The sequence below is a fragment of the Podarcis pityusensis genome (genome assembly GCF_964106645.2).
Source record: "Podarcis pityusensis genome assembly, chromosome: 14".
Lineage (NCBI taxonomy): Eukaryota > Metazoa > Chordata > Lepidosauria > Squamata > Lacertidae > Podarcis > Podarcis pityusensis.
In genome coordinates this window covers 3,501,798-3,525,852 of record NC_138039.1, presented here as the reverse complement: position 1 = coordinate 3,525,852, position 24,055 = coordinate 3,501,798, and the positions used below count along the sequence as shown (strand labels likewise).

General features: G+C 49.3%; 2 protein-coding genes across 2 annotated transcripts in view; both read right to left on the bottom strand.

The window, feature by feature from the left end:
- GNA12 (G protein subunit alpha 12) overlaps positions 1-1,082 on the bottom strand; it is a 34,851-nt gene extending 33,769 nt beyond the window's left edge. The window contains exon 1 of the mRNA XM_080980117.1: positions 317-1,082. Coding sequence (XP_080836243.1) covers positions 317-643 — 327 coding nt within the window. The 5' untranslated portion in view covers positions 644-1,082. The remainder of the gene's footprint in view (positions 1-316) is intronic.
- The window catches only part of CARD11 (caspase recruitment domain family member 11), a 308,118-nt gene that overhangs the window by 176,835 nt on the left and 107,228 nt on the right, over positions 1-24,055 (bottom strand). The gene's annotated exons all lie outside the window — the stretch shown is intronic.

Genomic DNA, 24,055 nt, shown 5'->3' with positions numbered 1-24,055 from the left:
CAAATCCTGACTCGGCCGTGAAGCACGCTGGGTGATCTCGGCCCTGTCACCGTCTTCCTGGTCAACTTAAACCTACTTCGCGGGGTTCATGTGAGGGGACCCTGCACACCCCATTGAGAGGGAAGCTGGGATACAGAGGGGGCAGGCAAGCCAGCAAGCAAGCCGGCCCAGCGGTGTCCAGAGGGACCCCCCAACCCTCAAGGCTTAAGACACGTCACGAAAGGAAAAACGGGGCGAGGAGGGATGAGGAAAAGCACAGCCGCTCCCTCCTAAGCATATGCCATTTATTGAAGCTTGCCCCCCCCCCCCCGCTCACCTTGAGGGCGTTCTCGTAGATGGTGGCCCTGAACTCCAGCAGCGCCTTCTGGTCGAACTCGCGGCCGTGGATGATGCGCATCTGCTTGAGGAAGGTGGACTTGCCGCTCTCGCCGGCGCCCAGCAGCAGGATCTTGACCAGGCGCCGCACCGAGCGCCGCTCGCGGGCCAGCATCGCGTCGATCTCGCGGCTGCGGCGCCGGGCCTCGCGCTCCGCGTCCCGCCCGCCTTCCTTCCCCGCTTCGCCCGGCGCCGGCCTCTCGCCCCGGCCCGACGCCGCCTCGGCCGACAGGAGGCAGCGGCTCAGGGTCCGCACCACCCCGGACATGGCAGGCCGCGGAGAGACGACGACGACGACAGAGGGCGGCGGGCTGAGGAGGCGTCGGGCAGGGGAGCCGCGGGGGCCGCTCTCGGGCCTCGGCGGCGGCGGAGCTACGAGACCACCGGCCCGCCCATCGCCCCTCCTCACCCGGCGGCGGAGCTGAGGGCGCGGCCCGCCGCGGTTGGCGGAGGGAGGAACCGGCCGCCGCCGCCGCCGCCGCCTCAGCGATTCCCCTCAGAAAAAGGCTTCTTTTCCCTCCCCCACCCCGTCAGAAAAGGGCGGGAAAAGAAGCCCCTCGCGCGCCCCTGCACCCTCAACCGTCACTTTCCGGCCGTTGGTGTTCCCTCAGGAGGGAGGGGGCGGGGGGGGCAAACAGCGGGGCGACTCGCTCTGCCTTCGCTCCCACCGCCCGACTCGCCGCCGCCGCCGCCGACTCTCGCCCGCCCCGCCCACTTTCTTCCGCCCGCCCACCAGGCGGAGGGGCGGGGCGAGGCAGCGGGGGGGGGGGCGGGCGGACGCCCTCTCTCAGCTCAATGGGAGAGAAGCATCTCTCGCAAAGTAGTCTCTCATTGGGAGAGACGTATGTCGCTCCAAGCCGGTCGGGTTTTTTTTTTTGTCGAGCTCGCTCGCTCTGGACTGCGGGGCGGGGACTTTGTAAAGAAAAACCCCGAGAGATTTATGTGGGGGGGAAGAGGCGGGGTTAGACGCCCCCGCCGACCAATAAGAGCCTTGGGGAGGGAAGGGAGGGGGAAGGGGATTAGTCCAGGAGGGGTTAAAAAAAAAAAGAGGAGACAGGAGGAGGAGCTGCTCCCCTTCAAGGGAGAGGTAGTGGGAGGAGTTTTCCCATGCTGAGAATGGCAGGGAGGCTGACGGCTTCGCTCATTGGATGGGGCGTTGGAGTGACGTCAGTCGGGAAAATCATGAATGGGAAAAGAGGAAGAGGGCGGTGCTCGTAGAGAGATGCGCTCGAGGGGGCGGGGATAGCAACCCCCTGCCAAGAGACAGGAAATGCGGAGCAAGAGCAGCCCCTAGAGATGTCTGTCCGGCGTCTTCTGGAATATAGGGCATGATGTTGTAATGATCTGTATGTTTTAATAAATCTCATGCCCATATAAGCACGTGTTTTTTTTTATATTGTGTTTTTATGATGTGAACTACCTTGAGATCTATGGATAAAGGGCGACATACAAATTTAATTAATAATACAGTAATTAAAAAATCACACACACACATTCTACCAATGTTTCCTTGCTTTTAAATCCTAGAATTGTAGAGGCATACCAAGGGTCATCTAGTCCAACCCCCTGGTATGACTACTAAAGCATCCCTGACAGGTGGTGATGACTGCCACGCCCCCCACCCCCAAATGTTTTATTATATCTGTTTCTATTTTAGCTGTAAGATGCCTTGAGTCCCTTTCAGGGAAAAAGACAGGTTATAAATGAGCACAGCAATGATATAGGAAGCCTCCAAATCTACAGGGCCGCCTTCAACACCTGCTGCCCTTCCAGATGTTTCGGGCTACAACTAGGGTTCCTGTGAGCTGTAGTCCAAGAGCGTCAGTGTGGTGTAATGGTTAGAGTGCTGGGCTATGAGTTGGAAGGCCTGGGTTCAAATCTCCACATTGTTAACGGATAAATCGGAGGGCTCCCTTGGACAAGAAAGAAGGACACCAGCCAGGAATACCAGAGCAAAACAGCAGCCAGTAGGCTTGGTCTTTATTGAAGACTGTCACGACAGGACTCCCACCTGCCACAAGGTGGAACAAGATGGAAGCCCTGTACAAAAGAGAACCCAAAATTTCATTAGCTGCTAATCCCCATGTTACACCCCCCCCCCAAACTACATCCCTAATACATCATGGTTACATCATGAAAGGGGAGGTCTGGTGGCAGTAATCTGAGCATCCTGGACCCTGCCACATTCCTCCCCTTGCCCTCCACCAGACACCCATCAAGTGTAACAAAAGAGATATATTCAGTTCCCTGTTTCCCAGCCAAGTTAATCACACCCTTTTGTCTTCATCTGGGTTTGGCATAGAAATTCAACAAACAATAAATATGTTCTAATCCATGTTAGTGGTTATGAATATGGGGCTAAGGAACATATTCACCCCTGATTAGCTAATCCAGAATAATGGAGTGTGATATTTTGATGCCTGCTTGAAGAGCAGGTAGTATTTTGTCAACCACAGTGTGTTGCTTTCTATGTAAGTCCCCCCCCCCCAGCCCCGAACAGGGAATCTCCTTGCAGGAAGAGAAATGTGCTCCACAAATGGCATGCAGAAACCTCTCTGTCTCTTTAACACACAATAAACTCTTTCAAGGCAGTCTCCCTTTGTGGTCATGTACAATGCATGCTGCCTCCTCCAGTATCTCTAGAAATCTACCATCTCATCTGTCAGGTGCCACAATTTCTGTAGGAAAAAAAAGATGAAGACTTCTGGAAACAAAATACACCCTTATATCCAGGAGCAAAGAGCACTCCAAAGCAGCCTTTTATATATGGGAAAGTTCTTTCGCACTAGTGCTAGTGTAATGAAAGATCTCTGCACAGAGCACCTGGTAAACCTGTATAATGAGCAAATATACTGAAGTTGTCTGCCATCACTCTGTTCAAAAAAGAGCAGCCCAAACGACGAGAGGATTCAAGGATCTTCCCTGAAAATAAAGGCTGAAACCTTTGAGACTTTTAAGGGGTTTTTTTTGGGGGGGGGGAGGAGAAGAGACCAAGTGGGGCACAAGATAGGTAGAAATAAACACAAGAAATACCGGTAAACAGAGGGACATATTTCATCCTCTCGTGATTCCAGAACTGAAGCTCACCCAGTGAAACTTACTAACAGTAGATTTGGGCAGACAAACAAAAGCCATTATTCACATGGCGTGTGATTCATCTGTGGAATCCATTGCCACGAGACACAGAGATGGCCACTCTGCATCTTGTGGCAATGGATTCCATAGGCAGATTACACATTGTGTGATGCTACACTTTGGTTTAGCCAAGGGAAGAGAGAGAGAGAGAGAGAGAGAGAGAGAGAGAAAAGAGAGGATTGTTGGAGCTGTAGGGGGCTAAAGGAATACCCAGAAAAACTGGGGGCTGTGTCTTACAATACTGTGAATCCTTCTATTTTTATCTCATAATTATTCCATTCCTTCACCCCTCTTTTTGGTAGCTGAAGGTGTCTATAGCCCTTGTGTCTCCAGCCATCTTTGAGCTGAATGAATTTTTATGCAAAAGTAACGAGATGCTGAAATCTCTGAAAATAGATGGATTTTGTTATAGTCTAAGCCCCCAAGGAAAATTATCTCCTCCAAAAATAGAGAGGTGGCATTAAATTTCAAATATAGATTATACACCTGCCAAATTGTATTGTTTAAATGCCAGATGGAGCGGATGTAAGAGGAAGATATCTGTGGTGGCAATGCCCAGCAGCACAAGATTTCTAGGCAAATCTCTTTCAAACAGTACCAGGAGACTCTTTCAGGTGGTTCGTAGTCTGGTGAGGACTTCAAAATCTACTGTAATGACTTTACAAAGTTATTTGCAGATAAAATAGCTCAGCTTTGGAAGAAAGTAGACTTTACTGTGGGGGCAGGGCTGGGATGGGAAAGTGTCAGAGCTCTGCCTAGCCAGGTTGTATGGGGTCAATTCCAACCTGTTACCTCTGAGGATGTGGACAGGCTGCTTGTATGAGTGAAACCGACCACCTGTCTTCTTGATCCTTGCCCATCCTGGCTCATAAAAGCGATCCAGGTAGGGCTTGGGCAAAGGGCTTTGTGGGGTGGTGAATGGTTCCCTCTGTGAGGGAGTCTTCCCAGACTCCCTTAAAGAAGTGATTATTAAACCGCTTCTTAAAAGAACATCTTTGGACCTGACCATTATGGCCAATTACAGTGGTACCTCGGGTTACAGACGCTTCAGGTTACAGACGCTTCAGGTTACAGACTCCGCTAACCCAGAAATAGTACCTTGGGTTAAGAACTTTGCTTAAGGATGAGAACAGAAATCGTGCTCCAGCGGTGCGGCAGCAGCAGGAGGCCCCATTAGCTAAAGTGGTGCTTCAGGTTAAGAACAGTTTCAGGTTAAGAACGGACCTCCAGAATGAATTAAGTTCTTAACCCGAGGTACCACTGTATCACCCAGTCTCAAATCTCCCATTCTTGAGCAAGGTAATTGAGCGGGTGGTCGCTGAACAACTGCAGGCACATCTGGAAGATGCAGACCATTTGGATCCCTTCCTGTTGTAACAACATGCAAAAAATAAATTTAAAAAAATCCTGTATGAGGAATGTGAGCCCAATATATATTTGCTACCTAAAGGGCAGCTCAAATGCTGCCTCCCTTCCTTTTTTAAAAAATTCAAACATCCTGCATTCATCTCTCTTCACATACACATGGGCATGGCATGACCTGCATAGGAAATGGTAATGTTTCTGTAGGCTTCATCAATAACCACCAATTGTTTCTGCAACATGTGGGTAGTGACAGCCCAAAGCCACTAGGTGGCACTGCTCTCCAATTTTTAAAGTACACATTCCAACTCTTCTGCATTTCCTGATTTCTTTCTGTTGCCAATGCTTTTGGTCCTATTTCACCTGTTTATTATAGATGAAAATAAACCTCATCAGTGGTTACTAACCACAATGGCTTTGATCGTCTGAAGCATCTGGCAGGCTTCAGAATACTGGACTAGACAGGCCTTTGGTCAGATCTGGCAGAGGTGTTCATATGCTCTTACACCCTTCTCCTCTGACCCAGCAGTTGGGTTGCTGACTGGGCCCATGACCTTGGCAGCATTGGGTGAGCCAAGGTGGGAGCACCTGCCATTTCAAAATCCCTGCACCTGTCCTTACTTCCAAGTAAACATACATAGGATCATGCTATATGTATAGTGGCCATTAGGCATGAGAGACCTGGTTTCCAAATCCATTAATAAATGAAATTGAGCCCAAATTAAATGCTTCTCAAATTATCATCATCACAAAAATGCAAAATAAAAGCAAGAACAAACCATAGAAATAAACCCCACCTCTTCCACAAACACATCTAAAAGGACATAGACTGCTAATCAGTCCAAGGTCTAGTTGAAAAGGAATGTTTTCATCTGGCACCTAAAGATTTATGATGAAGATGCCAGACAAACTTCACTTGGGGAGAGCGTTCCACAGATGGGGAGCCACCGCAGAAAAGGCCCGTTTTCATGTTGCCACCCTCCAGACCTCTTGTGAAGGCAGCACACAAAGAAGGGTCTTGCATGAGGATTGCTGGGTCTGGTTCAGTTCATATGGAGACAGGCAGTTCTTGAGGTATTGCAGTCTTGAGCCATGAAATACTTGAGAGGTCCAAACCAGGACTTTGAATCGGGCCTAGCAACTAATTGGACGCGGGTGGCGCTGTGGGTTAAACCATAGAGCCTAGGACTTGCCGATCAGAAGGTTGGTGGTTCGAATCCCCACGATGGGGTGAACTCCCGTTGCTTGGTCCCTGCTCCTGCCAACCTAGCAGTTCAAAAGCACATCAAATGCAAGTAGATAAATAGGTACCGCTCCAGCGGGAAGGTAAACGGTGTTTCCGTGCACTGCTCTGGTTCGCCAGAAGCGGCTTAGTCATGCTGGCCACATGACCCGGAAGCTGTACGCCGGCTCCCTCGGCCAGTAAAGTGAGATGAGCGTCGCAACCCCAGAGTCGGTCACGACTGGACCTAATGGTCAGGGGTCCCTTTACCTTTACGTAGAAACTAATTGCATTACAACATCTGGCTGATCCAAATCAGGGTGCTTGCGAGGACTGTGCTTTAAAGATCACCCCATTTCCTTCTACATGGCTAGAGCAAAGGGGGACATCTCCAAAGGGGAAAGAAAGACGGAAGAAAAGAAAACCCTGTGCACTTTTGCACATGCATTGGCAACGTGGTGAGTGGAACAGGTGGGGGCATATGAGAATGTGCTCCAACAGTCCAGGGGTTTCCTCTGTCACAGGAAGGTGGCTGGCTGGCTAAGGGTGAAGTGTAGGTTGGTTCCCACAAGGCAGGACACAGTGATAACAGCAAGAACCTTTATGGAACAAACAGAACTGGACAACAGGGGCAAAGCAACTGCTTATATACATTTCTGAAGGCCTGGGCCACTCCCACTCCGAACGGGATTGGCTGTCTAAACTTCCAAGCTGCAAATCGTAAGTCAGAGTTTAAGGGCCAATGGCAGAGGCCCAAATCCTGAAATATTCTGTGATTGGATATCATGTATTGAATCAGAATACATGGGCTCAGAATCCTTAGTCCAGACTCAAGCTCAGGCAAACACAGACCACGGAATACAAAACAAAGGGGAAGCCTCCTTTTGCTGTAGTATTTCTCCTCCTCATTCTCTTGGCCCTATGGAATGAAATCTAACCTTAGTTTTTTCTTGTTGCTGTTGTTGATGAGACAGGAAGTGTTATGTACTGAAGTTCTCACCCCGGGCCAGCAGGGGGATACTGTAGACAGTTTTCACTCAGGTCCACATATCACAGAACAGGGCTGATTTCCTTCAGAATGGAGAAGATCAAACCTCTCCATTCTGAAGGAAATCAGCCCTGAGTGCTCACTGGAAGGACAGATCGTGAAGCTGAGGCTCCAATACTTTGGCCACCTCATGAGAAGAGAAGACTCCCTGGAAAAGACCCTGATGTTGGGAAAGATAGAGGGCGCAAGGAGAAGGGGACGACAGAGAATGAGATGGTTGGATGGTGTTCTTGAAGCTTGAGTTTGATCAAACTGCGGGAGGCAGTGGAGGACAGAAGTGCCTGGCGTGCTCTGGTCCATGGGGTCACGAAGAGTCGGACACGACTAAACGACTAAACGACTAAACAACAACAACCACATATGCAAATAAGGAATTGAAAGTGACGTTCAGTGATTGGATAGTTACAGAAAGTTGTTACTGTTGCTTTGTAGTTGAGCTCTGTATAAGCAGGTTGGCTGAACCCTTCAGCTCAGTTCTGTTCTGGCCTGTGAATAAAGAAGAGCTGTTTGAAGAATTGCTGTGTCGTCTGATATGTTCAGCCACAACTTAACAGGAAGTGAGGCATGTTTTTGCTCTGAGTGGCTGAGAGGATAGGGCTGCAAGCAGCTCTTTGATGCAGGGAAAGGGGACCTGAGAAGCCTTGCTGACCTTTCCCTTCCCTTCATCTCAAAGGAATACCCATGAAATGGTTTTATCTGGACTGTGCTCATTTTTGGGTTCAGCGCTCTGGTGCAAGGCAAAGTGCCGGACCCAAAGATGGGATGTTCCCGGATCCAATGAGAAGCTTTTAACGGCTTCTATGATTCCTGGATGTCTTGCTTAAATCAGGAACCTTAAGCAATATGTAACTGGCAGCCAGTGCAGTTAGGCTAGGATCGGTGTATGCTCAGAACATCCTATTAATTTCTCTGGCAGAGACAGTTAAGCATATGTTTGACTTTCCCAGTGGCATCAATGGGACTTAAAAATGCTTAGCTCTGGCTGGGTCCTGCTTAATATAATTAAAAGCACATGACAAGATATCCATGCTTATATTCTGGTTGCAATAAATACTTTGAAGCCCCACTGATGAAGTGAGTGGCTGCCCTGCGCTGTGCATAACATTATGCCAGAGCTGAAACATTGCAACCCCTCTGCTCCAGCGTAATTTCCCATCATGCACCCTGCTAACATTGGTTCATATGCGCTGCATATTATGTAAACGCCTGCTGGGCTTCCGGGGTCAACGTCAGTCTCTTTCCATTATTAATTTAGGTCAGGTGTGCCACATTTAATTTTCATTTTCCTCACATAGTCTTCTTCCTGCCCCCCAAGGGGGATGAAATATAAATACTAAAATATGTGTGTCATGGCTCCTTTGTCAATTAATCTTCACCCATTCCATAATTCTTAGAGGAACGACTGTTCGCCTTCATTAGCATTCTGAGCCAGGGCTGCCAAACAAGTTAGTTTACTTTCGGAACACGGCGCCTCCAACTACTCTTCAAATTATTAATTCTTGAAAGATGCTGAATATGTTTTGAACCTGATGTATGGCTCTCCCATCGACGTTCTGCAACAAGGCCCTGGCCGGGTTACACAGAGGAAATGAATAAGGAGCTGGGCTTGGTGATTTGCATAGCCAAGGTTGAGGCCCACCATGCAAATGAAGGATCTAGAGAACCTCAACAGGTGTGGGGATGGGAGCAGGTGTGAGCGATGCCCGGATGTGGTGCACTTCAGTGGCTCTGCACCTTTGAACATGGCGGGGTCCACAAGGATGGGAAACAGATGGACTTCATAGTTTAGAGAAAAGGCTAGCGAGAGGTGACCTTAGGGAAGTTTGTCAAATTATGCAGGGCATGGAGAAAGAAAAGTTTCCCCCTCCCTTCTCATAACATCCAGAGAAGCTGAATGTCGGAAGATGCAAGGCAGGGGAAAGGAAGTACCGTATTTTTTGCTCCACAAGACGCACCTGACCATAAGACGCACCTAGTTTTTAGAGGAGGAAAACAAGAAAAAATATTCTGAACGAATGCAGTGGATGTATGTTTTTTTGGGTGCAGGATGTAGCCATGGACATGCTATGTGATCTGATGGTGAATTTGGGGTGACCCAGTGTAAAAATCCTGAGGATCCATGGGCTTTTGCCTCCCCCCTCTCAGGCAGCCTCCGCTAGCGCCCCTTATCTCTCTCCCAAACCCACCAATCAGCTGCTTCCTTTCAACACTCCCTTCCCTCTTGTTTGCCTTAGTGTCTTTTCCTTAGCTGGAGCAGTTTCTTGCTCCTCCTTTTCTTCTAATTTCTCTCCTCATTGATTTAGTCTTCCTGTTTTCCCCCTTTGCAAGTTTGCTGTCTTTACCTCCCCCCTCCCAGGCAGTCTCCTTTATTGCTAGCATCCCTTATCTCCCTCCCCGATCGCTTGCTGATTAGCGGCTTTGTTTCCACACCCATTTCCCTCTTAAAAAATAAATAAAAATAGCATGATCTGCTTTTTGCCCCTGGGCAATTCGGCTCCAGGGACCATGCATTCGCTCCATAAGACGCACAGACATTTCCCCTCACTTTTTAGGAAGAAAAAAGTGCATCTTATGGAGCGAAAAATACGGTACTTCGTCCAGCTTCAATGGCTTCTGGCCATGGTGGCTTTGCTCTGCCTCCACGGCACAAATGGCAGTTGCTTGAAGCCACAGGAGAAGAGAGTTGCTCTCATCCCGCTGGCGGGTTTCCTGCAGGAATCTGGTGGGCCACCAGGGCCAGATTTAGGTTTGATGCGGCCCTCAGCTGCTGAAGGTAATGGGGCCCTTTATATGTCCAGCTGTCCTTTGTCAACAACAAATGGTCGCTGTTTTTTTGTGTTGAATATATGCTGTATGGTAATTTCTGGACCTAATAGGTATCCAAAGCCATTTGCACATAACAAAATATGTATTTTATCAAAGTAATTGTTGAACTGAAACACAACTAGTCCATGCAGAATGTAGGCAGCCTATATATAGAAAGGAGCAAAACAGTGATATTTGAGGGAGCAGGCTAGCAGGTGGGGCCCATGACTTACATCATAGGAGCCGACACAACACAAAACACTGTTGCTGCATGTAGGTTTTATATTATTTGTTTTTTATCTTATATTTTGGAAATGTACATCCAGTTTTTTTCCTTTAATTTTTTTATGGGCCCCCAAGAGAGTGGGGCCCTAAGCTATAGCTTGTTTAGCTTATACGTAAATCCGGCGCTGTGGGCCACTGTGAGAACAGGATGCTGGACTAGATGTGCTGTGGTCCTGATCCAGCAGGCTCTTCTTATGATCTTACTCTATGAACGTTTTCAAGGAGCCTTCCCCAGCCTGGTCCCCTCCACAAGTTTGGGGCTACAACTCCCACTAAGTTGGCTTGGACTAATTGGACTAATTGGAGTTGCAGTTGGAGGTTGTCCAGGCAGGCAAAGCATGGTTTTAAAGCATGGGTGGGCAAGTGCGGTGCCCAAATCCAGCCCTAAAATGATTTCACCGGGCTCTGGGTTACCCATGCTGTTCAAAGCACATTCCCTCCAACATGCTGAGTACCAAAACCAGGATGTGCGTCTTCCCAGCCGTACTCCTGTATGGAACCCAAAAGATGCGCTTTTCTCGGGGCCATGCTGTTGTGGTGCTGAGAAATGTGTGTTTTGGGGCACCGTGCAAGATTGTGGGTCCCCAAAGGTGATTTTTTTCAGGTTGAAATAGCGCATAATTGCGCAAGACCACAACATGCAAAACGGCTGCCATGCTCTTGCAGGGAGAAACAGGATGTCCTGGTTTTTCTGTGACACTTGTCTGTATAATACAGGAGTCAGCAAACTTTTTCAGCAGGGGGCCGGTCGACTGTCCCTCAGACACTGTGGGGGGCCGGACTATATTTCTTTGGGGGAAATGAACGAATTCCTATGCCCCAAAAATAACCCAGAGATGCATTTTAAATACAAGCACACCTTCTAATGTAAAAACAGGCTGATTCCTGGACCGTCCGCGGGCCGGATTGGGAAGGCGATTGGGCTGGATCCGGCCCCTGGGCCTTAGTTTGCCTATCCATGGTGTAATATGTGGGTGCAGGGATGTAGGAAGATGGGCAGGCTGCCCCGGATGTCATCCCTGAGGGCAGGTGACAAAATAGCCCTAGGCGGATCGCCGCCTTGCGCCCCTGGGCACCAATCACCACCCTTGACGCCTATCGCTGCGCCCATCGTCCCCCTGGATACCGATCACGCCACCCCCTGGGTGCATGGCTGGGTGCCCGAGTAGCTAGCTCCACCGCTGTGTGGAAGCATGCAATGCTGCTGTGATGCCAGGACATGTGTGCTCCCTGAGACTTAGGCTCTTCCTTCTAGCCATCACCTCTTGTGGCAAGGTGGGGTGGCCAAAGGGCATGGCATTTCTGGCCCTTGGGCCCAGTATAATAATAATAATAATAATAATAATAATAATAATATCTATACCCCACACATCTGGCTGGGCTTCCCCAGCCACTCTGGGCGGCTTCCAACAAAATATTAAAATACTGTAATACATCAAACATTAAAAGCTTCCCTAAACAGGGCTGCCCTCAGATATCTTCTAAAAGTCTGGTAGTTGTTGTTCTCTTTGACATCTGGTGGGAGGGCGTTCCACAGGGCGGGCGCCACTACCGAGAAGGCCCTCTGCCTGGTTCCCTGTAACTTGGCTTCTTGCAGTGAGGGAACCACCAGAAGGCCCTTGACGCAGGACCTCAGCGTCTGGGCAGAACGATGGAGGTTGAGACGCTCCTTTAGCTATACTGGACCGAGGCCATTTAGGGCTTTAAAGGTCAGCACCAACACTTTGAATTGTGCTCGGAAACGTACTGGGAGCCAATGTAGGTCTTTCAAGACTGGTGTTATGTGGTCTCGGCAGCCGCTCCCAGTCACCAGTCTAGCTGCTGCATTCTGGATTAGTTGTAGTTTCCGGGTCACCTTCACAGGTAGCCACACACAGAACGCATTGCAGTAGTCCAAGCGGGAGATAACTAGAGCATGCAACACTCTGGCGAGACAGTCTGCGAGCAGGGAGGGTTTCATCCTGCGTACCAGATGGAGCTGGTAGGCAGCTGCCCTGGACACGGAATTGACCTGAGCCTCCATGGACAGCTGTGAGTCCAAAATGACTCCCAGGCTGCGCACCTGGTCCTTCAGGGGCACAGTTACCCCATTCAGGACCAGGGAGCCCTCCACACCAGCCCACTCCCTGTCCCCCCAAAACAGTGTCTATAGAGAAGCCCCTGCTCTGGAAGAGAGGGCCAATGGCTTCAAGTGACAAAGAAGGCGATTCTGCATAAACTTCAGGAAGAACTTTCTGACAGCGAGAGCTGGAATAGTGGAATTGCAGGGGGTTGAACTTGGTGGTCCTTTGCGGTACCTTGCAACTCTATGATTCTGCGAATATAGAAGCTGGCCTTCCCGTCACGTTTGAAAGCATGAGACTTAAAAGCAAGCCAGAGGAACCAGCAGAGTTTTTGCCAGGAACTGAAGCTACCAGCTAAAGCGAACATCTGTTTCCCCTTCAAATGCAGAGCCGCAACAGCGAGCCACGCACGAGTTTTATGAAACCCTGTTAATTTCCTGCTGGCCTGGGGATCTCTCTGTCAGTCTCTGTTTCTGTCTAATCAGATGAAAAGTATTTTCGCAAAATGCCGCAGGAGGGGGGAGGCGCTCAGGGTTTGGCAAACAGTGGGGTGGTAGTTTCATTTTCAATAACAATTGTTATTCTTATTTTTAACCAGTCTAGTTACGAAGTATAGCAGTCTGCAGCAGTGTCAAGCAGCGCAGCACTAGGCCTGTCTACTCAGACGTAAGCCCAATTGAGTGCGGTGGACCTTACTCCCAGGTAAGTGCGTAGAGGATTGCGGCCTAAAGTGCTTTGTATTTCCTTAGTATCTTCATAAATACAAAATTAGCTGTGCTGTATTTTAACAGCTAAGGCCTGGACTGTGTGATGTACCCTTGGACAACCTGGTACCATCCAGACGCTTTTGACTACAACTCCCATCAGCTCCTTCAGCTAGCGGAGTATGCAGTTCTACAAAGGCTGCCGTACTGTTGACTAGTATGGGACAGCCAGCTACAGGGAACCAGGCAAAGGGCCTTCACGGTAGTGGCCCCCACCACTTGACACAGAGATAAGGATTCCGCACACCATCAGGAGAACCCTTCGTTTATTCATTCACACGTCTTCTGAGAGCACTGGTTAATACACTTCATGTCTTCAGTGGTCTGTGTTTGCCTGAGCTTGAGTCTGGACTAAGGATTCTGAGCCCATGTGTTCTGATTCAGTACAGATTCAATCTGATTCAATCACAGAACATTTCAGGATTTGGGCCTCTGCCATTGGCCCTTAAACTCTGACTTATGATTCGCAGCTTGGAAGTTTAGACAGCTAATCCCATTGGGAGTGGGAGTGGCCCAGGCCTTCAGGAATGTATATAAGCAGTTGCTTTGCCCCTGTTGTCCAGTTCTGTTTGTTCAATAAAGGTTCTTGCTGTTATCACTGTGCCTTGCCTCGTGGGAACCCACCTAGACTTCAATACATATAAAGGCTGTGTCCCCATGAGCCCATCACTAGAATCTGGATCTGGACACTTTACTTGCCCTTGAAGCAGGAAGTGCCAAAGTTAACGGGGTGGGTGTGGGAAGCTTGAGGACCCCGCTTTTCACTTGTTAAAAAGATAAGCATGTTTCTAGTCCACATGCTTATGGAAAGAAAAGATTTGAAAACCTAAGGCTTGGAAACAGTCAAAGCTCTAGGATAAGGATTGGCTCTCCGGGTGTGGCTCATAACAGCTCCCACTCCAGCTAGTGGCCCCATAGGCAGGGAGGATGTGGGTTTCTGGAGGGCCAGATGTTCTGCATCCCTGTCTTAGCTGCTCTGACTCACAGAAGCCTCCCAGAGACAGCTCCGGGTGGGAGCTGCAGACGCAGCATCGTGGGAGTGACTGTCCTTATGTCCTTCCTGCTGGCCCGGCCCACCCATGAGGCAAAGTGAAGTAACTGCCTCAGGTGGCAGAATCCCCAGTAGCAGCAGATCCAGCCTCCGAGGAATGCATCACCCACTGCTGCTGTTGCCGCCGCCAATCCATGCGCTCCTTTGAGGCCGGATCTGCCACCTCCTCAGCAGAGGCATAGGAAGGGGTGTGTGGTGGGTGCGGTCCGCCCCGGGTGTCATGACTGAGGGGGATGACAAAATGGCAGGTGAGTGGGCAGCTGTGCTGGTCCCGGGGGGAAGGTTACCGATGGCATAGTCAAAGTCCGGTCCTGGGTCACTAGTCCGTCAACAGTTCACAAGGAGCGAGGCGAGGTCCGAAGCAGGAAGCCGGGCGGGGACAGGAACACTGGAAGGGCAGGTCTGGGTCCGGGCAGGAACAGGTACTCAACGACGTTGCTCCCACAACCTGGGACCGGGCTGACTGGCCTTTATCTTCTCTGAGGCCAGGGGCGGTCCTGGCCCCCAGGAGACCCGCCTCTCTCAGCCTTAAGGCGAGCACTCCTCCTGGGAGAAACCAGTTCCCTCCGCCTCTCTGCCCTAAGCCTCTGCAGTTCAGGAGAGGCTGGGGAGTTACTGGACCCAGGGGGAGACTTACCTTCCTCTGGCAGGGCCGGGAGAGGCGCACCAAGGCCTCGCCCCAGCTCAGCCGGCCCTGGAGGCGGGGACTCTTGTGCAGGCTGGGGTTCCTCTGGTTCAGCCTCTGAATCGGATTCCCAGGCCATCACAGCAGCACACCTCGTACCCGACGGCAGCAGCTATTTTGACCCGGCTGCGGAGAGCAGGAGGAGAGTGAGCAGCAGCTTCTCCACCCCTCTCCTATTATTATTATTATTATTATTATTATTATTATTATTATTAATTTATACCCTGCCCATCTGGCTGGGCTTTCCCAGCCACTCTGGGTGGCTTCCAAGAAAATATTAAAATACAGTAATGCATCAAACATTAAAAGCTTCCCTAAACAGGGCTGCCTTCAGATTGTGGGATGTAAACACAGGAGCAGTCAATGACAACATTCCTAGAGTGTACATGTTAGAACATGGGGAGGGATGTCTGTCTAGCAAGCAGGTAGACTTCCTGGGGACGGACTTCCTCCGCATGTGACCAGAAGTGGGTGTGGCCTCACCTGTGCAGGTAATGACAAAAGCACAGGGCAGGCAGCCATCTCTCTCTCTGCCATTTTCCTTCGATGAGGAAACATCTAAGGATGCTCTCTTGGCTCCCAGCCAAGAGAGGAGATAAGGACTATCTTGCTACAAGATAGATTCTGAATGTATGTAACCTTTTTAAGCTGTCTGCCTTCTGGGATCATATTGTGAACAGAACGTGAGTAAACTCTTTTATACTTTTATAAAGACTGTGTCATGTCAAGTATTTTAAGAGGGAACAAAAGGGGAAATTACCAGAGTAATTATTATAGAGGTTCTAGCGAACCTGTGCACACGTTACCATTGCGAACTTAAAGGGGAATGTCTATAAACTCTGCTGATATTTTGGGAACTTGTTAGCACAAGTTGGATAAGGATATAATTAGTCAATATATCCTCTCCTGCACCCCAGAACATTCTCACACAGATGTCTTCTAAAAGTCTGGACTGTGGCGTGTGAGAGGGCACCCTCTGTGCCCCGCTCCCTTTGGGAGCCTGCCCTGGGCAGCATGGGCATATGCTTCGTTGTGGCTCCTCAGCAGCTCACCCCCAAAATGCTGCCTGTACAGCAGCCTCTTGGCCAACAGGAGGCACTGCTTGTCTCCTCCAGCCCTTGTTCCTGATGTAGCTCTTTATCCTCCCCTGGTTCCTGAGGTAGATCTTCCTTCACCTTCTTCCCTGGTGAGGGTGGGGGCGCCATTTTGTGGCTTGCCTCAGGCGCCAAAACTTCTTGGGCTGGCCTCACCTCCCTGAGCGCAAAGAAAACGGTGACACCACACAGTGGCAGAAAAAGCTCGGAGGAAAAGGCCTCGGACGGAGCAGAGGTGCGCAAGGCAGTGAGGCAGCAAATGCAGACTGCTGGCTAGAGGTGCTTGTCCCATTTCTGCACCGGCCCATTGGATTTCCCATTATTTAGAGCTTTTATTTATTTCCCCATGCCTCGGCGATCTCGTTGTTTACTTGTAACATTGCGCTGACAGCTCCCTGATTCCCTAAGGCTTTCTATCTGCTGGCATAAAAGCGGGGGGACAAGGCACGCTGGACCTGTGTTACAAGAGGGTCCCTCCTCCCCCCCCCGCCTGTCAAAAGGCAGGGATTAGATGCAGAATAACGCAGCCCCTCCACCCAGCGCCTCCCCCTTCCCAAAGCTGTAACTCAGCCTTTGGACGCTACCGGCACCATAAATTTGGACAGAAAGTGCAGCTCAAGCAGTTTGAGAACAAGAGCCGCTGAGTCTGATTGAATTACGGCGACGGAAGGCAGCTGGGATTCCCCCCGCCACCAGGTTGTTAGGCGCTCTGGCGTAGGGAATGATTACTGGTGATTTTAATGAGATTGACTTTTAATTTATAACTTGGGGAGGGGGGAGAAGGAGAGACCTGAGAAAGATGGTGCGTGGCCAGAGCGGTTGGGCAAAGGGAAACGGAGCGAGCTCCAAGCGAAGGTCATCTCCAGGCCAGCTTCTGGTGGCCTTTCCCCTCTTCTTGCAAATTTACGGCCTCGGCAGGTGAGCAGGAGGAAGCACACCTTTGTCGTTGCAGCAGTCATTCCAGCAGATTGCTCCAATGAGCGTTGTATGTCCCCAAAAGTCGTACTGGAGGGGCTGGTCCGACCAGGGTGAGGGGTTGGAGCAGTTGGAAGAGTTACCCAGTGAGTTGGGACAGGCAGCTTCAGGATTCAGCTTCGAGACGGAGCGGATAACTGTCACAGTCCGGTTCACAGGCGGTCGAAATCCCAGCTGGGGACGTCGGGACCGTGGGCAAGATGGCGGGGTGGGAGCAGGAACGGGAGTCCAGAAGCCAGGAGTCGGGAAGCCAAGAGTCCGAGGGTCAGAGAGCCGGAGCCAAGAAGCCAAGGGTCCAAGGGTCAGGATGCAAGGAATCACAAAGTCAAGGGTCTGAGGATCACAAAGCAAGGAGTCACGAAGTCAAGGGTCTGAGGAGCAAGGAGTCAAGGAGCCAAACGCAGCAAGGCAGGGAACGTGCTGCTGTGGCAAAGAGCCGAAGGGAAATGCTGACCTTATATCCCTTCCCGGCTCTTGCCACCAGGTGCAGTGAGTTACCACTTGGCCTCACCTGTGAGGCCGTGCCTTGCCTCTTCAGAACAAACTTAGGAAGGCCTCAGTCCTGCAAAGTCCTATTGGTCACAGAGCCTGGCTTCTGCATGCACTCCTGACAATAACTGAGGAGGGAGTTACAGATGAAGAGTCCGATCCCCAAAAGATCCCAGCTGTCCTGCCCCATCTCATGTCACCCAGATGTTCTGCACCCACTGTTGTGCCCACCTGGATCCCAATCCTGGCACCCGCTCTACAAACGCTGGAGCCCACCCCGGCCCATCTTCTCAAGAGGAGACGGCCACTCAGTCTGGTTCAGAGCAGCCTCTGCCACTGCCAAGGTCACAGAAATGCAAATGCAAGCAGTGTCCTCACAGCAAAGGCAGGGTTGCTCTTAGACTGAGGGACAAGCTCTGCAGCTCAGGCTTTCTTTAACTTGTTCTGGCAGCTTGGTCCTTCAGCCTAAATGGTGACCTTGAAGGGCCCAGTTCAGTCTCTCCCATGGAAACAGTGCTGTTGGCAGGGAAGACGCCCACCTGCTTTAAAATAATGGGGGGATGGGGACGTGTTGTTCTTCAGGAACTATGATGGTGGCTCGATTTGCCCCCCCCCTCCAAGGCTCCAGCTGCTTCTTTGTAACCTTAATGCTGGCAACATCGATGAGAAAAAACGGGATCTGGAGTAATACATGGCGCCGCAAAAGAAACAGAAAGGGGGGGAGGGGGAGGCACTCAAAGGATTCCAGTACTATCACACTCCATCATCCTGGCGTCCAATCAACTCAATTTTATGCACCAAAAATACTGACATATTATGATTAGATCATTGAATGCAGCCTCATATTTTATCACTGAGCTTTCAAGATTGGACGTGAAATAGATATTTACCAGCTAGAGGGAAAGCAGATGGAATGATTAAGGGGGGAGCTCAAGAAGTGTGAAGGGATGTTGCAGGCCGTATCCTCAAGTATCCGACAACAAGGACGTGAGAGAGCTTTGCTATCAGCAGGCCACAACCTCCCAGCCTCCGTTCCTACAGAGAGAGGGGGTTCATTGACACTTGTCTTGCTGCTTTTCCCTGCTCTTTAGTGCTCAATCAGAGCAAACAGCAATTCAGGTTTTCACTGGATTGGCGTTTGCTGTCATTTCATACCCTCCAACATTTTCCCAATGAAAATAGGGCTGATCGCCGAAGAATTGATGCTTTTGAATTATGGTGCTGGAGGAGACTCTTGAGAGTCCCATGGACTGCAAGAAGATCAAACCTATCCATTCTGAAGGAAATCAGCCCTGAGTGCTCACTGGAAGGACAGATCCTGAAGCTGAGGCTCCAATACTTTGGCCACCTCATGAGAAGAGAAGACTCCCTGGAAAAGACTCTGATATTGGGAAAGATGGAGGGCACAAGGAGAAGGGGACAACAGAGGACGAGATGGCTGGACAGTGTTCTCGAAGCTACGAACATGAGTCTGACCAAACTGCAGGAGGCAGTGGAAGACAGGAGGGCCTGGCGTGCTCTGGTCCATGAGTCAGACACGACTAAACAACAACATCTTATAACAATAACAACAATTTCACTATTTATGCCCCACCCATCGGACTGGGTTGCCCCAGCCACTCTCAGCAGCTTCCTCCATATATTAAAAACATAACAAAACATTAAACATTAAAAAACGTCCCTATACAGGGCTGCCTTCAGATGGCTCGGGGGTCAGATAATTCCATACCCTCCAAATTTATCCAATGAAAATAAGGACGTCCTGAGGAGAAGTGGGACATTCTGGGATCAAATCAGAAACTGGGACGGCTGTAAGGTTCTGAGGGTATTTGCCTCAAACCGAGGCTCGCAGAAGTAGCAACCCAGCTCTTAATTCTTCTTCGTCACTAGAGTTCTGTTTCCCACTGCAAGCCGGGCAGGTTGGGCTACATGCTTCTAGGGGGCTGTGCCACCAGCATGTCAGCAGCTGGCTGCAAGGGGCAATCCCAATCTACCCTATGCTCTATAAAGCCTTATCCTCGGAGTCTGCGCTGCAGTCAGAGCAACTTGTCACTAAAGTGGGGACCCCCAGCGGCTGGGTTCTCTCACCACCCCTATCGTCAAACGTATTGCAGTTCATTCCTTCCCACCAGAAGGCAAGAAGGCTTGCACTGACTCACGAGAGCCTGTGCCTTGGCATTTAGTGAAGAGGAGCATTGCATCATTTGAGCCACAGTACACACTAATAACAGCAAGATCCACGTCTTCTGCTTTAAGCAGGGAGCAAGGATGCTGCTGAACTCAAGGTCCTTTAAATAGGGCTTAACAGCAGATGGGAGACAATAGGAATTGGGTTTTTAAGTATCAGACAATATTGAGGGGGTGGGATTGTTTGCATTCTGGTCTGCACAGGCGTGGAGATTTTCAGAGAAATGGAGGCGGTATTGTGCTGCAAACATTTCTTTTTATTTCATGTTTGGGGGTTTTTTGCTTTGTTTTTTTTTGCATTTTGCCATTTTCTCTTCAGACTAGCTTTCGCAGGTTTCCCTAGGACTGATTTACACATTTATCACTGCCGCATCCATGGTGACTTGTGCAGCCAGATAGGCCGTCATGGAGCTAATAGCGCAGGTAGAATTTCCATATTGCCTCCCTAGAAAGGCTTTTCAATTGAGCTGGTTCATGCATTCAGGGGTGATCTACACATTATGCAGAGTGCAATGGCAAAATGAGATGTGTGTGTGGTGCAGAGAAATCTGGACTCTACCACTTCAGACTACAGATGAGGAGCCACGATTCTGACTGCTCCCTGCACATAGAAAAAAGTAAGGCTGAAATCCAAACCACATTTACCCAGGACAGGGCTGGATTTAGGGTGCTGTGGGCAATTCCCCTGCACAGGACACAGAACCAAGGGGGTGCATCATCATCATAATAATAATAATAATAATAATAATAATAATAATAGTACCCACCTATATTTTTACAGGTACCTACTAAGACGATTCATTAAAAAGCAACTGTACTGAAATGAATTATTGTAAAAATAAGAAATATTTAGGGGGGAGCACCAAATATTGCCCTCACTCTGGGTGCCTTATCATCAATAGCTGCCCCTGGCTAGGAGTAAGACCCATTGAATTCAATAGGCTGTACCCCAGTAGACATGGCTAGGATTCCGCTGTAGTGCACCATAGAGCATTGTTTAGCAAAACCCACTTCCTGATGTGTTGTTTATTATTTATCCATGACATTCACATCCTATCTTTCCTCCACGAAATTCTAGACAGCCATGGATCTGCCCTATGGCTTCTGCTGTCAAGAACGATGCAAATAATTCATTCAGCTTCTCTGCAATCTCCTTACCCTCCTTTTCCATCCAAGGGTCCAACCGCCTCCCTAAACTTCTCCTGCCATTAATGTCTTTAAACAAGGTCTGGATGGTCTTAATGCTTTTAGCAATGTGCTGCTCAGATTCTTTTTTAGGACCACTCATTAATGGCGTCACCTCCAGCCAGGAGCAGAATCTTCAGCTAATAGTTCCTATGGAACACTTTGCCTCAAGCTTAACATAACAAAGCTGATACTTAACAGACCTGGCTAGAGCCATTAACTTAGCAGAAGGACTTCTTTTTCTGCAGAAGCCATTCTTACAAAAATAAAAGCACAGGTTTAGAGGGGAGGACCCCCGGGCCCCAAGATGGCATCTAGACAAAATTCCTAAATTATGACCTTTTCCAAGCTGCAGCAAACAGAGTCTCCTCATTCTCCACAATGTGTCAGATGGCTCACAGCTACCAGTCATCAAGCAGACAGAATCAAATGATGCATAAGCATGAATGAAACCATCCAGAAATGTGCTCAGCACGAGGCAGTAAACATGCATGGAGGTTTTTAGCTGGAACACTGCAGACCCCTCTTGTAAGTGCTCCCTGCCTACAGGGACTTAGGAAGGGGGGGGCGGGTCACCCCGGGTTCCATCATGTAGGGGGGTGTCAAAAAGGAACCATTACTGCCCTACTAGGGCGGTTCATAAAAAACTTATATTTTTAAAATGCTTGCTGCAAAGGTCTGATCTTACTACACTTGGGATTATATAGCTATATCTGAAATTTCATGCCTATCAGTTAATATCTTGACCCTCCTCTATGAAACTGTTTACTTGGCCATTTTCATATGTCGTGAAGGCTGAAATTTCAATTCAGTGGAGCCAAAACACAATCCATCCTGTAGATTCAAGTATCTGTCCACAGTTGCCTCCTTGTTATCAGAGGCCCATAATCCACATTCCTTTGTAAGAAAATATGAAATAATGTAAAAGTATTTTTGCAGGCAAAAAATAAAATAAAAATCAATGTGTGTGTGTGGGGGGGGGGGGTGACAAGAAATTTTCCACACCGGGTACCACCTGACCTTCCTACGCCTCTGCCTGCCTGGCTAAAACTGTGCGAACAAAGGATGGCACCTCCAGACTAAGCCACACAGAAGGATCCTCCAACCCTTCTGGCTTTTTTACCTAAGCCCTCCAAATGTGTTTCCTACATTTCCGTGACTCGGTATCGTCTGGGATGCAAGGCATGGGCTGCTTTCGGCAGTAGGGGGAGCTAGGATCCTTCCAAAGGAAACCACACACACTCCCAAGACCCAAACCTCAACAAGTCTTTTTATTTTCCTTTCCCGTTGCTATAAATGCAGAAAGAGAAAAGAGCACAGGACAAAAAATCTTGAGGAAGAGAGAGAGTGAACCACTTGTCAGCGTTCCAAGCCAACTGCAATAAATTATGGGCCCTAGTAATAATAACAATAAAGTATGAATGAAACCAGTGCCAGATTAACAAAGATATTTAATGCTTCCAGTCTCTGATCGATACCGTTGAATTGTGTCTGCTCCAGCTTTTCAAACCTGGTTCTGGTCCCATCCATCACTGCTGGTGCATGTGTGTGTGTGTGTGTGTGTGTGTGTGTACACCCCCCCTTCTATTCTTTCCTCCCATCAGTCACAAAGCTTGCACTTGTAAAACACATTTACAACATGAAGGCCTCAGACCGGTCTCTCCCAGCCTTCCTTCCAGCCCACGGTGACCCCAGAATTGGCTCTGCTGATGGGATCAACTTAGCTTTCAGTTAACCCCTTCTGGCCTGCTGCCCTATGGTACATTTGCTCAATTATCCATCCTGCTACTCCTGAAAACCAGCAAGAAAACTATTATTGGGTATAGCCCAAGGACAAAAGTTATGGGAGTTGGAGGGGGAGAAAAACAAACAAACCCCAAGGAATCTGGTTGGATTTGACTTCAGCTGGTTCAGAAGGAAAAGCGAGCCTTATTTGCTCAGGCCAGTGGTTTGCGCAGCCCCTGTTAATGTTCCTGATGGTAGTTAGTTCCAGATGGAGTCACTTAATAGTCTGCTCCCTATTATTGACCGCCAGCGAGCCGCCAAATACTCATTATGGACGCGCATTCCCAGACCACCTTGCTTAATAGCTATTGATATTCCTGCCTCTTCTGTGTGTTCTCAATCATCCTCTGAACTCGGCAGTCCTGTTCGCCATCATCACCTCTTGAGATGGCGGTTTCACAGGTCATGTGGACAATGTTCCAGCGTTTCTCTCTAGGTCCTTCTGCCTCTGGAGGCTCCCAGAGGTTGACTCTGCCTTGCTGTTTATCTACAGCAGGGGTCATCAATCTTTTTCAGCAGGGGCCTGGTCCACTGTCCCTCAGACCTTGTGAGGGACTGGACTGTATTTTGGAAAAATAATAACGAACGAATTCCTATGCCCCACAAATAACCCAGAGATGCATTTTAAATAAAAGCACACATTCTACTCATGTGAAAACTGTTGGGATGCATCCTGGGAGACGGGGGTTATTCACAGGCCCCCAGCTGACTCCAGCCCACTGGCCGGCAGCTGGGCGAACTCCGGTCTCCCTTGGAACAGCATCAATCAGCGACTCATAGCTTCAGAAGCCTTCAGAAACTTGAGCACGCTCTAATCAGCAGAGTGAATAACTCTTTACAACGGAAGTGGCGGGCAGAGGCATATGTAAAGCATATTTACAAGCATTTTATTCAGCATAGTTCATAGACAAAGAAAACATGTCTGCTCTCTTTCGTGTCTAAGCAAAAGGAGGAAGCACAAAGCAAAAGCAATACACAAATGGAAGTTCCCAGCAAGCTGTGCTGGAATGTAAACAGACATGTGACATACAACAGCTCCACACATCTGTTTAGGTGGAACGGAACATCATAATCCTAACAAAAACATGCTGATTCCCGGACCGTCTGCGGGCCGGATTTAGAAGGCGATTGGGCCAGATCCGACCCCCGGGCCTTAGTTTGCCTACCCATGATCTCCAGCAGCGATGGGGGCTCCCTATGCTGTTAGACTTGAACTCTCATAAGCTGTAGGCAGTATGGCCTGTGGTCGGGGATGATGGTAGGGTTGCCAGACCTCTAGCTCTGACCTGAGTTAACCCCAAAGGGGATGGCATGCTAAAGCACAGAATCCTAATGGGATCAAATTCACAAGACATACGGGAAAAGCTACATAAGGAGAATAACCTTGTGGGATAACCAACATGCTTAAGTCTAATTAATGCACGAAGGGATTAATGCCGCAGAGGAAACTGTCCTGCTAGGCTTAGCTAGGTCACTCCTCCCTGCCTGGGGTGGAAGATATTTAAGGTCTTTGTTCACCCTTCAGTTTACCTGAGAAACTCAGTT